A 14,968-nucleotide genomic window follows, 5' to 3' on the forward strand; every position below is an offset into this window, starting at 1 on the left:
AAAGCATCACCAACTGCAAAACAATGAGTAAATATCAAGCACTCGTTCGAGCTCACAGCCACCATTGAGAAAACAAAAGGGAAGAGAGGTTTTCACCATTGGACCCCTCCATTATTTCTTGTAAACGCAATCGAAACTCCAGCAACCATTGATGCACCCTTTCACTCTTTCTTGTTTCTCTATATGAATTTGGATCCAATCAATCGACAATTTAAGAGGCCGCTGTGAAGTGGGGTTGACATGAGCATAGCCATGTTTGACGTAGTACCATGAGGAAAGGGTGAAAAGAACCCCCATCGGGAAGTGAAATAGAACATGAAATCGTAAGCTCCCAAGCAGTGGAAGGAGCTCAGGGTTCTAATTGCATGCCCATTGAAGAATGAGTTGGTGACTCATAGGCAGTGGCTTGGTTAAGGGAACCCACCAGAGCCGTAGCAAAAACGAGTCTTAATAGGGCAATTGTCACTGCTTATGAACCCGAACTTGATTGATCTATCCATAACTGGGAAGAGGTTTAGGTGAAACTAAGTGGAGGTCTGAACCAACTGATGTTGAAGAATTAGCGGATGAGTTGTGGTTAGGGGTGAAATGCCACTGTCAATGCAAATTTTCGTTGTCTTCAGTATTGACAAAAATGCACCTATAAAACAATCAACACATTTGATCAAATACCTAAGCCTTACGCGCCCACAAGATGGGGAGGGGGGTTAGGTCAACATATATTCGATGCCTAAGTTAGTTTCTCTGAGAGAGTAAAGTGTTTAGGGCTTTTTAGGGTTGCAAAAGCTCTTAAAATTTGGTAGAATATGAGGGATTTATAGGGATAGGGGCGGCCATGGTGTTTATGGAGAAATATTCTCTAAATTGTAACATCCCACATCGTCCAAGGGAGTGATCCTTAAATGTATATTCACATCCCTACCTAGCACGAGGCCTTTTAGGAGCTCACTGGCTTCGGGTTCCGTCGGAACTCCGAAGTTAAGCGAAAAGGGGGCTAGAGCACTCCTATGATGGGTGACCCACTGGGAAGTTGTTCATGAGTTCCCAGAAACAAAACCGTGAGGGCGTGGTCGGGGCCCAGAGAAGGGGGCTAGAGCACTCCCATGATGGGTGACCCACTAAGAAGTTGCTCGTGAGTTCCCAGAAACAAAACCGTGAGGGCGTGGTTGGGGCCCAAAGCGGACAATATCGTGCTACGGTGGTGGAGCGGGCCCGGGAAGTGATTTGCCCTGGGCGGGGATGTGACATAAATATTCTCAAGATATTAAATAGGAAATAATATCTTGAGATAATGATGTAATTATCCATAATTTTTTTAAATTATGATTACTTACTTGATTGGAGTAAATATTCAAAAGGGAATGTATTAAAGATATGATTTAGGTAATTAATCCTTATCTTTAATTCCTTGCCAAAGCCAGGTGAGCCGTGGACATTCAGCAACTGGGACCTTCAGGGGTGTGAGCTGCGTGTATGAGTATTTGAGAAATCTACCCATTTATTGAGGGCAATCTTGTCTTTCTTGAGAAAAAGTCCATGTGTCGCCTCTAGAATTTTTGGAATTATTTTAGGCTCCATAGCCACGACGCTGACCTGACACTGACGCATATAAAGTATGGTGATTCCTATTCTTCTCAGGGGTATGAGAAGAGGAGGAAGAGAAAGAGAAGAAAAATAATGAATGGAGATAGTAGTCATTGACGAACTCACATAAATTTTTTGTTGACGTTTGGTTTGGGTTCGCTGAAAATATAGAGAAGTGTAATAGTGTGGTGGGTTCTAGGGTTATTGGGTGTAAGGATAAAATCAACAATCTCTATTTTCTGTTTTTTTTTTGTTTTTTTTATTCAAAGGCAATTTTGGGAGTTTGGTGGAGAAAGTTGTTTGATCGAGTGAACATAACAATGGGTCCAAATAAATTTCTCTGGCAAAACAACTATCAAAATAATTAAATTGAAAAAATATAGAAATATTTAATAGAATTTAGGATTTCTTGCCCTTGAAATCAGCATGTTTTGAGTATAAATGTCAAATGGGGGGCTCACGCGTTTGTTAATAAAAATCCATTTGGATAGGTTTTTATTTTTCAAACAATTAATAACTTTACCATATTAAATTGTTAATTGTTAATAAAGAAAAGAATCAATTAAGATTAAAAAAAAAACAATATTATCTACATAAAGGGATGACTTAGCCTTATACCAGCAATAATATGGTTCAAATTCGTTTTTGGTGAAAATCAAATCTAAGACCTATTATTTATGGGTGAGGAAAAATATCACTATATCATAATATTAAATGACAAAAAAAATTAATCAATATTATTTTGCCTTAAAATTCATAAACATAATTAATTTTTGTCACGGTAGTAAATCGCCATCTGCTCCGCACTATTCTCCATTTGAATAGTTGGATTGGACACAGCAACTGAACAAAGTTACAAACAATTGCTTGTCAATTGGACAGCGACATTAAATGACGAAAGTGCACACAGGTGTCCGTCAAAACGTAACACGCACACAAAATCTATGTTGGCCGGAGAGCACATGCGAGGGCACTCTCGGTATTTGAATTCTGAATTCTGCCTCTCTGACTTTCTGGGCCTGTTGTTCGTTTGTCATGAAAGCGACGTCGTTTGCCCACTAACACATAGAAAATTAAAAGAAAAATAGACCAAAATTACATACGTGCAACCACGTTAATAGGAGCCATCTTTGTCTCTGCCGCAAGAAAAAAATAAAAAGTGAAAAAATATTGAGAAAAAAGTACAGAAAATTTAACAAATACGACGAACGAACGGGATTCAGAGAATTAATTTTCAAAGATCGACGGAGATGGATGCTGTTGCATTGATACTCTGAAACTTTTCTGGCTCAAAAATTGCGGATTGGTCTGTTGGGTTCGAGAGTTGAAGCGCTGGGGGCATTGAATTGGGGACGAATCGGTTTCTGGGTAGGAGGGGTTTCGCAGTTTTTTGTACCCCCTCTGTAATTTTTCTTGGAGCTTTCGGTTCGTCACGGATTCTTGAGGGCACGTGGCGGCAATCTACGGGTGCCACCTTTTGGCTTTTTCACTGGAGGGAAGATCTGAAAACGGTTTCTGTTTCCGTTTTACTTGAATCGCAAGGTAAATTTTTTATTTTTTTTTATCCCAATTGTATTGAAAAAATAGAGACTCTGGTTTTTGAATTTGTTGGTGTTTTTGAATTCTGTGTTTTTTGAAATTGGTGTTGTTTTTGGAACGTTTGGGTTTGTATTTGCATGTGGGAACTTACTGGAGACAGATGGGTCTGAGTTGGTACATGCATAGAAGCTTTCTGGGTTTTCTGAATTTTCAATGGCAGTGGTTGTGGGGGGTTTTTAAGATTCTTGGTTTTCTGAATCCAGTGTTCCTCTTTGTTTTCATTCGATTTCGGAACTTGGGTTAGTTTTGTTTGGTGAATTGAGCTGTAGTTTGATATTTGTTTTTGGTGGGCAAGTAGGATCTTGGTTTACTAGTTTGAATTTAAGATTAACCCAAATTATACCCTTTGTTTTTCGATTCGTGCCAGGTTGTTGAATCGAAATAGACAAAGAGGATTTGCTGATGGGGTGCCTTTAGTGTTTTGTGTGGTTAGTTTTTGTTCGTATGGGGTGAATTTGGCGCGGTTGTAATCAAGAATATGCTTGAAAATAGTTTAGTGTTTCGGTTTTAGTATTCGGGTGAATTGGTGAAGGTTTCCCATCTAGAATTTGGCTTGTTAAGAGTGGTAATTGGCAAATGAGCAGGGCAGCAGAATCGTTTGTCGATGGCTGCGCCCAGCAAGATATTCTCCCATTTTATTTCCATGGTTAAATCATGGATCCCTTGGCGATCAGAGCCTGCTAATGTTTCGAGGGATTTTTGGATGCCTGATCATAGCTGTAGGGTATGCTACGAGTGTGATTCACAGTTTACTGTCTTTAACCGTAAACATCATTGTCGACTTTGTGGACGAGTTTTCTGTGCTAAGTGTACAGAGAACTCAATACCTGCCCCCTCTGGTGACCCAAGGACAGATCGGGAAGATTGGGAGAAGATTCGTGTATGCAATTTTTGTTACAAGCAACGGGAGCAAGGCATAGTTATTCCTGATAACGGAATCTCAGTTGCCAACTTAGATCTTAGTACTTCGCCATCAGAAACCAGTTTTGCTAGCTTTAAGTCATGTGGCACTGGTAGCAGTAGTAGCTTCACTAACTCAATGCCATACTCAACTGGGCCATATCAACAATTTCAACTTGGTTCTGGCCTCAGCCCCTGTCAATCGTCTCTAATGGAAACTAACACAGAAAAGCAGAGCAAATTCGGTCAATGGAAGAACAGTGATTTTGTTGCCGATATGTCTCCAGATCAATATGAAGTTGCGACTGCCAGGTTTACATTTCTTATTATTTGTACCCTTAAGAATTGCATTCAAGTTAATTATGATTCCCATTCTCAGCATAATTTATAAGAAGATAACAATAAATTATATGTAGTAATTTAATTATTTAGCAACTGCTGAACCGCTTGTATGTTCTTTGGTATCAGGAGTGATGACGAGGATGTTGAGTATGGTGTATATCAGTCAGATTCAAAGAACTATTCTCAAGTCAGTGACTACTTTAGTCACATTGATTTCGATGAGATGAGCAATGATGATGGATCGCATAAGGTGCATCTTGATGGAGAAAATATTGATGTGAAAAATTTAAGCAGCTCCTCGTTACTTCCCAGTCATGACTCGCAGGTTTTGGAGGGAATCCAACAGCTCGAAAAAAAAGAAGATGAACATGATACTGGGGATGAATGTGAGGCATCTTCCTCTATGTATTCTGCAGGGGATGATGATACAGAACCTGTGGATTTTGAGAACAATGGACTTTTATGGCTTCCCCCTGAGCCAGAAGATGAAGAAGATGAAAAGGAAACTGTTCTACTTGATGATGATGATGATGGTGACGCTACAGGAGAGTGGGGGCATTTACGTGCATCAAGCAGTTTTGGAAGTGGGGAGTATCGCAATAGGGATCGGTCAGGTGAGGAGCACAAGAAGGCCATGAAGAATGTAGTTGATGGACACTTTAGGGCTTTGGTAGCTCAGCTGTTGCAGGTTGAGAACCTTCCAATCGGCCAGGAAGGAGAAACAGAAGGTTGGTTGGAGATCATTACGTCTCTGTCCTGGGAGGCTGCTACACTATTAAAGCCAGATATGAGCAAAGGCGGAGGGATGGACCCAGGTGGTTATGTAAAAGTAAAATGTATAGCTTCTGGATCTCGCTGTGATAGGTAATGATGCATTTTGATTCATTGAATTTTTCATGCCTAATTAGTATGTACTTCTGTCTTCTACTGCACAATGGTGATTTCATGGCTTGATTTCTGTGCATGAATGATTAAGAAAACATAGGTGAAACATATAGAAGACCCATATTTAGTACAAATCACTATTGCACAGTTATCCACTTGCAATAGCAAAAGAAGAAAGCTTTTCTGTTAAGTGAATTTTGTTCTGATGAAGTATTGCAATGCATATCTGATGAGTAACTCTGCTAGTGATGTACTTCTATATCATATCTTACCTTCCACTTCATATTTTATTTATAGACCTGTAATATTTTTGTTTATTTTTTTATTTTATTATTATTTTTTAAGTTAGTGTATCCGAGTCTTTGACCCGACTAATTACTAGGCCCCTGGCCTGACCCACAACATTTGGGGAGGAGAAACTCTAGCATTTGCTAGGTGGGTACCGTGGGAGAGTCGAACCCCAGACCACTTGGGAGAAAACCAAGGACCTGACCTCGAGACCAACAACTCTTAGGTGTAATATTTCTGTTTATAGGTTATGCCTACTCAGAATGAGTTTGACTTTCTTAATCACTTCAGAAGAAAAAGAAAAACCTGTACCGAAATCACATGTTTGTATTCATTGTAGTTGGTTTGTTGAGGCTTATGGCCCTAGTGGTATGAATGTTGCCTTCCATCTGAATAAAAAAATTAAAGTCTATTGTTGCTGCAAAAGCTTTGGTAAATATTGTTTGTTTTCTAAGGTTTTGACTGTTTTTCTTCTAGTATGGTGGTCAAAGGAGTTGTGTGTAAGAAAAATGTGGCTCATCGACGAATGACATCCAAAATAGAGAAACCTCGGTTTATGATCCTTGGTGGTGCTCTTGAGTACCAGCGTGTTTCTAACCTCTTGTCAAGTTTTGATACTCTATTGCAGCAGGTTGTGATTGCCTAATCTTCTCTTCTCTTTTTCACTTGATTGTTTCTAGAACATTGGAAGCTATTTTTATTTCCTTAATTAATAATCATTATTATACACTTATATCCTTATCTAGGAGATGGACCACTTAAAGATGGCAGTAGCAAAGGTCGATGCACACCACCCTGATGTCCTTCTGGTAGAGAAATCAGTTTCTCGATATGCCCAGGAATATCTTCTTGCAAAAGACATATCACTTGTTCTGAATATCAAGAGGCCACTTTTAGAGCGTATAGCTCGCTGCACAGGTGCTCAAATAGTCCCTTCAATTGATCATCTCTCATCACAGAAGTTGGGCTACTGCGACTTATTTCATGTGGAGAGGTTCATGGAAGATCTTGGTTCTGCCAGTCAGGGTGGGAAAAAACTGGTGAAGACATTGATGTATTTTGAAGGTTGCCCAAAGCCATTGGGTTGTACTGTAAGTCCTTTGATTATCCCTGCTACACCTGTTTATGAAGATTGCATTAATTTGACACTGTTGACAATTTTTTAACCTTTTATAGTTCTGTACTTGCGATTCTGAAGTGCTATGAAGTTTTCATTTAGATATGTTGTCTATGTCATTCCAGATTCTACTTAGAGGTGCTAATGGGGATGAGTTAAAAAAATTGAAGCATGTGGTTCAGTATGGGATTTTTGCAGCATATCATTTGGCTTTGGAGACATCCTTCCTTGCCGATGAAGGAGCCACTCTGCCAGAACTCCCATTAAACACTCCAATTACTGTGGCGCTTCCAGATAAACCATCAAGCATTGAGAGGTCCATTTCCACGGTGCCTGGTTTTGGTGTTGCTGGCAATGGACAGTCTCACAATGAACCACGAAGATCCATCAGTGTCCCAGTTTCAGATTTGGACGCAGCAATCAGAAGTATACAACCTCCTTTACTAAGTGGTCATACCTCTCTACCCGCTCCTCCCACTACAGGTTTCACCAAGTCTACATCTGTGTATCCTACTCCGTCCGGGAATGCTTCAGATACCACATCTGTGTACTCTACTCCATCTGGGAATTCTTCAGATACTTATCATAAGGGTCTTTCTCCTTATCATATATTTGATGATAGAAATGAAATGGGTTCTAAAAAATTTTCACAGGTAGAAAATTCTGCAACCAAAATTTGCTCTGATATCATGTCTAATCATCTTGCTGGCAATAGCTTGAGGTATTTAGAGTCTATGGGACAGGGTGGCTTCTCGATCGCCCAAAATGATGAAACTGTAAGTACTGGAAATCAGCTAGGTGGTTCATACAATTCATTTCTGCATGAAGATGGTAATACTCAAGCTGATGAACCAGGACCTATGAATGAAGAGTTTCCACCGTCACCTTCTGACCATCAGAGTATTTTGGTTTCCTTGTCATCCCGGTGCGTGTGGAAGGGGACTGTCTGTGAGAGGTCGCATCTGTTTCGAATCAAATACTATGGCAGTTTTGATAAACCTTTAGGACGGTTTTTACAAGACCATTTATTTGATCAGGTGAGCCATTTTTTACTTTTACCTTCTCTCTTTTCATTCAACTTTGTGATACAACTTGAAACTGAAAATGCTTAATCATGTGTCAGAGTTATCAATGCAATTCTTGTGAGATGCCGTCAGAAGCACATGTTCATTGTTATACTCATCGTCAGGGTACTCTAACTATATCTGTTAAGAAGCTGCCAGAAATAATCTTACCAGGTGAAAAGGAAGGAAAGATCTGGATGTGGCACAGGTGCTTGAAGTGTCCAAGGATCAATGGATTTCCTCCGGCTACTAGGAGAATAGTGATGTCTGATGCCGCATGGGGTTTATCGTTTGGAAAATTTTTGGAGCTCAGTTTTTCAAACCATGCGGCTGCAAGCAGGGTGGCGAGCTGTGGCCATTCTTTACATAGAGATTGTCTTCGTTTTTATGGGTATTTTCTGTGTCCCAGTATTTGCATAGGTGGTAGTACAATATGATTGATATGATATTTTTTTCTTCTTGTGGGTTGGTTGAACCCAACTCTGATGGTTATGCTTAACTCTCTTAATTTCAAGTACCTGCTCACAAATAACTTCATTGTGGCCCTTCAAGTAGTCGAGCGTAACTAATATGTGGGTGGAATGAATAATTGCATAGAAGTCCCTATCTTTCTCTCTCTCAACGTGTGTATTCATGCAGATTCGGGAAGATGGTCGCTTGCTTTCGGTATGCATCAATTTATGTTCATTCTGTCTACCTTCCACCCGCCAAAGTGGATTTCAATTATGAGAAGCAGGAATGGATACAAAAAGAAACAGATGAGGTACAGTGGTTCCATGTTTGGATATTTTAGGATTGCATTGCTTTATGTCATTGATTTGTTTATCTGGTTATCTGGTTATAATAGGTTATTGATCGGGCAGAGCTTCTTTTTTCTGAAGTACTTAATGCTCTTCGTCAAATTGCGGAGAAAAGATCTGGTTCGGGATCACATAGTAGTGGCATGGTAACACCTGAATCAAGACACCAAATTGTCGAACTGGAAGGAATGTTACAAAAGGAGAAGGTGGAATTTGAGGTGAGCCCTTCAATTATCCATGTGCCACTTTCCAGCTTTAGTTGCAAACTTGCATGTTCTAGAATCTGAACTTTACGCATGGCTGGTTGATACACGTAGAGTTTTCTTTTTGTCACTGCATATTCATGTGGATGGACCAGAAACAATACTTAGTCAATCGAGTTCCTTTATATAACCCATGTGATTCATCCTCAAGCTTCTTTAACGTAGCACGAGGTGGAAATATCTTTCATTGTCACAAAATCTTCTTGTCAATTCAATGGATAATCTTGTTGGTTTATATTTTCATTTACATCAATATGGCCTTGTCAGTGGAGATGATTCTAACCAATCTTTGTATGTGAAGTAAATTCTCTGTTTTGATATTTGGCGTAATATGTTTTCCTCGATGCTTTATTTTCTAGGAATTGCTCCAGAAAACTTTGAACAGGGAAGCTAAAAAGGGCCAGCCTGTCATTGACATTCTGGAGATCAATCGGCTGCGAAGGCAGCTGCTTTTCCAATCTTACATGTGGGACCATCGCTTAGTTTATGCAGCCAGTTTAGAGAACAACAGATACAACGATGGTTTGAATAGCTCAATTCCAGATGAGGGGAAACCTGCGACTAGTGGTGAAAAGATTGTTGATAATGTGGCAATAAATCTAGGAAAAAGTTATAATAGTTGTGATTCCTTTCTTGTGGATGCAATGCTTAACAAAGGATTTGACCACGGGGGAGACGTTGCCAACACTGTCCATGCTGAAATGCTAAACAAAGAGAGAGACAGCGGCCGAGATTCAAAATATGAAAATGAAGATCAAGGTAATCTCTCCGATGGAGTTAGTACCTATGATCAATCTGATCCTTTGAAACCAAGGGCAGGTATTCATAGGTCTCTCTCGGATGGTCAGTTTCCTGTCATAATGGATTTGTCAGATACCCTTGACACTGCGTGGACCGGTGAAAATCAATGTGGATTTGGAACAGCGAAGGACAATACCCGCACAGTTCCTGTTTTAGGAATAGCAGATTCAAGTGCCTCTCCTGTGAAGGACAAATTAAATTTAGACCATGCAGAAGACCAGAATGCATCCATGATTGCGCACGCCGCTTCTCCTGCATTATCTACCAAGGGGTCTGAAAATATCGAAGACTCTGTAAGCTGGTTGAAAATGCCCTTTTTAAACTTCTATCGTGGGTTCAATAAGAATTTTTTATCTGCTGCTCAGAAGCTTGATACACTCGGCGAGTATAATCCAGTATACGTTTCATCCTTTCGGGAATTGGAACTGGAAGGTGGGGCTAGGCTGCTTCTGCCGGTGGGGATAAACGATACTGTTGTCCCCGTATACGATGACGAGCCCACAAGTCTTATATCTTATGCCCTTATGTCACCAGAATATCATTCGCAAATAAGTGATGAGGGGGAAAGAACAAGAAACAGCGGTTATGTTGGTTTGTCTGATTCTTTCACTACGCAGTCACACCATCCTGATGATGACACAACATCTGAATCTCATCGAAGCTTTGGATCTACTGAGGAGAGCCTTTTGTCCACATATGGATCTCGTAGCTCCCTGGGTTTGGATCCGCTTTCATATACCAAGGCTTTGCATGCAAAAGTTTCTTTCGGAGATGATAGCCCACTTGGTCAGGTTAAATACTCAGTGACATGTTACCATGCAAAACGTTTTGAAGCCTTAAGAAGGATTTGCTGCCCGTCTGAGCTTGACTATGTAAGATCCCTTAGTCGTTGTAAAAAGTGGGGAGCCCAAGGTGGAAAGAGCAATGTCTTTTTTGCTAAAAGCTTGGATGACCGGTTTATCATTAAACAAGTCACCAAGACGGAGTTGGAATCTTTCATAAAATTCGCTCCCGGCTATTTCAAATATATGTCTGAATCAATTGGCACAAAAAGTCCGACATGCCTGGCTAAGATTTTGGGGATCTATCAGGTACTTGCTTTTAGATTGACCTCAAAAGCTGTCAACTATTTTAATCAGATTAACCTATCAACTTGCTGTAACAACTTATTTTTTGGTACTGCTGATACCTACTCTTTCTGCGGCTGTATTTGTATTGAAGGTTAAATCAAAGCATCTTAAAGGAGGGAAAGAGTCGAAGATAGATGTCTTAGTTATGGAGAATCTTATGTTTGGCAGAAATATTACGCGGCTCTATGATCTCAAAGGATCTTCACGGTCTCGTTACAATCCTGATTCTAGTGGGAGTGACAAAGTGCTGCTAGATCAGAACTTGATTGAAGCGATGCCCACATCTCCGATCTTTGTGGGAAACAAGGCAAAGCGGTTGTTGGAGAGAGCTGTCTGGAATGATACTGCTTTTCTTGCTGTAAGTTTCTTAACTCTCTTCTTTGTGTGTATGCTCGCATGCCATATTCTGATCGGCTAAACTTGTATTTCCATGTATACTAAAATTAGATGATCCCTTATCCAATCTAACATGTTATCTAATCTGATGCAGTCAATTGACGTAATGGATTATTCACTACTGGTTGGGGTGGACGAAGAGAAGCATGAATTAGTACTTGGAATTATTGATTTCATGAGGCAGTATACATGGGATAAGCACCTTGAAACTTGGGTTAAAGCTTCGGGCATCCTCGGTGGGCCAAAGAATGCTTCTCCTACTGTAATTTCCCCAAAGCAGTACAAGAAAAGGTTCCGGAAAGCAATGACAACCTATTTTCTGATGGTTCCAGATCAGTGGTCTCCTCCGTCGATTGTTACAAGTACCTCTCAGTCTGATTTGGGCGAAGAGACAGGTGGTAATTCGGTTGAATGACGCTGGGAGTCAATCCACATGTGCATGTAAGCATGCCATTCAGGAACTGACCCTGCCACATGAACTTTGTTACCTTATTCATTTACCTTCGTTTTTTGATATCGATATCCCAATTCTTTTGTATAGAAGTATATCATTTGCATTTTCTCGTTTTACGTGAGAAATTCATGATTATTTTGTTAGAAGATGCAGAAGAAGGCTGTTGATGAAGCCATGGAAATTTTGGTCAGGGGTATAGTATTGGATGACCTCTCCATTAAATCCTTGAGTAGGAAGGAATATAATTCTTGATGTATTTAGCATTACAGCATTTATATTCGGTGAAGTGAAAGTCCTTAGTCTTGTGTATATTAGATTCATGTTCATTTGCAATGCCATCTCTCTCTCTCTCTCTCTCTCTCTCTCTCTCTCTCTCGCTCTGTGACCCTTTTGATTTCAAGTTGATCAAAATTTTGATGGAAGAAAATTGGTAAAGTGGAAATATATTGAAGGAGTTGTCTTATTAATACTCGGGGAGTGATGGAAGAAAAGAAAGAGGGTGAAAAGGCATATGATATTTGTCCTCATTCTCCAATGTTTAAATTTTGTCGACCCACAATTGTCGTCCATGACGCTTGAATTGAGACTGCTCAAACAATATGTAATGTTTTAAGTTTGATTTTTGTTTGCCAAATGTTAGTTTTCGATTTTGATCAACATTTAGAGTATGTTTACTTAAATGAAACATCGGTTCGACATTAACCAGGAATTAGATTAACTAGGGTAGTTGATCTCATTCCCATTCATTATTTTCCGTGTTCAAATCATTGACTTATTTCATTTCAATTAAGCAAACATAACATTAAAATACGAGAAAACGGAGTGCAAAAAAAAAAATTTGAAATTGGACATTGTGTACATGCTGGGAAAAAAAAACAAACAGAATGTGCTTCAAAGGCACTGCATTTATATGTTACATATTATAAATGGGGCATATATAGTTTTGGTGAAATTGTTTATATGATTAGCGGAAAGTGTTGGAGCCATTGCAGTTCTTTATGTCCTCTTGCTGAAATGCACTGCCTTTATCGCCACGGCACAATTCTGTGTCTGTTATAAAATTAATCCACCTTTGTTGAAGAAGATCAAAGATCTCTGCGTCTCTGCTGAAATTTTTACCAAGAAAAACAACAAAGAGATACGAATCAGATGAGTCCAAACTAGCCGGCTAGCGATCCTGTTTTCTCCGTCTGCGCTCTAAACTGAATATTTTGCAAACGCTTCTTTGCACTCGCAAGGGAAGTTTGAGTGAAGGAAGCTAAACGAGGAGTGTTAAAATCGCTTGCCGATCAATTTCATATGCCATGATCAAACTTTACTTGTGTTAGGATGGTGATTGGTGATTAAGATTGTGATTAAGAATGCATAAGATTAAGATTTGTTTACCTGGGTTGCCAAGGTGTTGTTGGCTTATGTTGGTGATACCTAGGACCCTCATCAAACCCTTCACAAATTATCTCCCCTCTGTCATCCTTGTAGCATATTATTCCATTGGCCCGATCCTCAAAAACCTGCAACAAAACAAAAAAAGAGCGAAAGACCAAAAAACAATCAGATATAAACAAGAAATCTTTGCTGACACTAAAAAAAACAAGAGATGTTGAAAAATTCGTATCAGGTCGTTTTACTGAAGAGCTGATATTGCCTAATCATTTGTTTAAAAAGTTATAACAAAATCCCATCCCCAGTTTTTTTTTTCTTTTTAGAATTAGAAAAAGAAGAAAATAATACTGACCTCTTCTCTCAAGGAGGATCTGATCTGGAGGGTAGAGCTTTTGATCTTGACTGTTAGTAGACTGTTTTTAAACCTCAAAACTCTGCTGAAAGGCTTTAAAACTGGCCCAGATTTTTGGATGGAGGTGGAAGCAGGAGAAAAGCAACATGTTGCAGCCATAATTTTTATATTTTGCAGAAACAAGAAGAAGAAGGTGGAGAGGAAGAAGAAGAAGAAGAAGAGGAAGAAGAGGTTAGTAGAAATGAAATGATGCTTTCTCTAAGTAAGAGGCCTATAAGTTTTTTTCTTCTCTCTTTTTATTTATGCTTTAAGTTTTGCAGGATGATTAAGTAGATATGAAATAAATAATTCAAATAAATAATTGAATTATTTATTTGGGGTTATGGTGTTATCGTGGTTTGCGGACTTGGATCCTCTCCTGAGCTAATGGAGAAGATACTCCTGATCACTAATTATGGGTTGTTGGATTTTTATCCAACGGCTACAAACAGGGAGTCTCTTTAAAGTTATAATAATAATTATAGTTGGATAAAAATCAAACGGTCCATGATTAGTGATCAGGAGGATCTTCCCCATTAGCTCAGGAGATGATCCAAATCCGTGGTTTGCAACTTTGCATTATATTTGTGAGTAAATACAGGGGAGGTGTGGGGCCCGCCTTGCTTATCTTCTTCCTGTTGCTGCCGGTGAAAGTGAAGGACAAGGATTGTCTGTCCTCCTAGTTGTGGTGCCCTTCCATGCCCTCCTATTTTGTGTGGTCACGGTTAAGCCATGTCAATATTTTATATTTTTAGTGTTTTTTGTCTTATTATCTCATTAAAAAATTAATATAAAATATTAACGTGGCTTAACCGTGACCGCACAAAATAGGAGGGCATGGAAGAGCACTACAACTAGGAGGGCAGACAATCCTTATCCGAAAGTGAAACCCAAGTCAGATTGTTGTTGGTTGATGCATTGGCCCATGGGTGGCTGGGTCTTTTCATCATAAGCCATTTACGGAATTTAGGGAGAATCTCTCTCTTTTTTCTTTTCTGAGTAATTTCTGATGCTTTGATGTTTGAACAGTTGGATAATTTAGCAATAGAAATTGATCGTTTAATACACCGGTGCGCTACATGCATAAATATATTATAAAACTTTGGTGTGTTGTATAACGACAAAAAGAACAAAACAAAATTTATGCACGCATGGCAAGTTTAATTTGTCTCCAAGGGGAAAAACCGTCATGATATTTTCTTTTAAAACTCATATGAAGTGACTAAAAACACAATTAAAAAAAAGGTTTTTATACATGTATATTATGTGATTTATAAGTAAGAAGAAAAATGAAGTATAAAAATAAAGAGTAAATTACATAAAATTACTTCAATTATTGGTCAAATCATAATTTTATACCTTATGTTTTAAACATTGCAGTATCATACCTCAATTCATGAATTCGTTGAAATGTCACACCTCTGTTAAAAAAATCGTTAATTATTCAGTTAACTGATGACTGGGCAGACAGGGGACCATTTCTTTACCTAATTCAATTAAAATTTAATAAATTAAAGATTTTTTCTATTCTGAACAAAATTTTAATAAAAAAAATCTCTCTTTCTCCCACC

General features: G+C 39.0%; 2 protein-coding genes across 3 annotated transcripts; one reads left to right on the plus strand and one right to left on the minus strand.

Moving 5' to 3' along the window:
- Nucleotides 1-2,675: 2,675 nt before the first annotated feature.
- On the plus strand, nucleotides 2,676-11,975 carry LOC103431922 (1-phosphatidylinositol-3-phosphate 5-kinase FAB1B-like). Its single transcript, XM_029096899.2, has 12 exons — nucleotides 2,676-3,126; nucleotides 3,551-4,395; nucleotides 4,552-5,289; nucleotides 6,076-6,229; nucleotides 6,345-6,689; nucleotides 6,841-7,752; nucleotides 7,839-8,170; nucleotides 8,419-8,542; nucleotides 8,627-8,797; nucleotides 9,202-10,734; nucleotides 10,865-11,131; nucleotides 11,264-11,975. Exons 2-12 carry the CDS (start codon nucleotides 3,788-3,790, stop codon nucleotides 11,582-11,584), a joined length of 5,505 nt encoding a protein of 1,834 aa, XP_028952732.2. The 5' UTR covers nucleotides 2,676-3,126; nucleotides 3,551-3,787; the 3' UTR covers nucleotides 11,585-11,975.
- Nucleotides 11,976-12,446: 471 nt separating this feature from the next.
- LOC114822514 (uncharacterized) lies at nucleotides 12,447-13,776 on the minus strand. 2 transcript variants are annotated; one of them, XM_029096900.2, is made up of 3 exons: nucleotides 13,359-13,776; nucleotides 13,010-13,134; nucleotides 12,447-12,729 (listed from the first exon to the last, which is right to left on the minus strand). In XM_029096900.2, exons 1-3 carry the CDS (start codon nucleotides 13,515-13,517, stop codon nucleotides 12,588-12,590), a joined length of 426 nt encoding a protein of 141 aa, XP_028952733.2. In that variant the 5' UTR covers nucleotides 13,518-13,776; the 3' UTR covers nucleotides 12,447-12,587. The 2 variants fall into 2 exon arrangements, with proteins under 2 accessions (XP_028952733.2, XP_028952734.2); XM_029096901.2 differs by having other exon boundaries at nucleotides 12,447-12,726; nucleotides 13,359-13,655.
- Between the last annotated feature and the right edge of the window lie 1,192 nt (nucleotides 13,777-14,968).

Source organism: Malus domestica, chromosome 17 (assembly GCF_042453785.1).
Source record: "Malus domestica chromosome 17, GDT2T_hap1".
Lineage (NCBI taxonomy): Eukaryota > Viridiplantae > Streptophyta > Magnoliopsida > Rosales > Rosaceae > Malus > Malus domestica.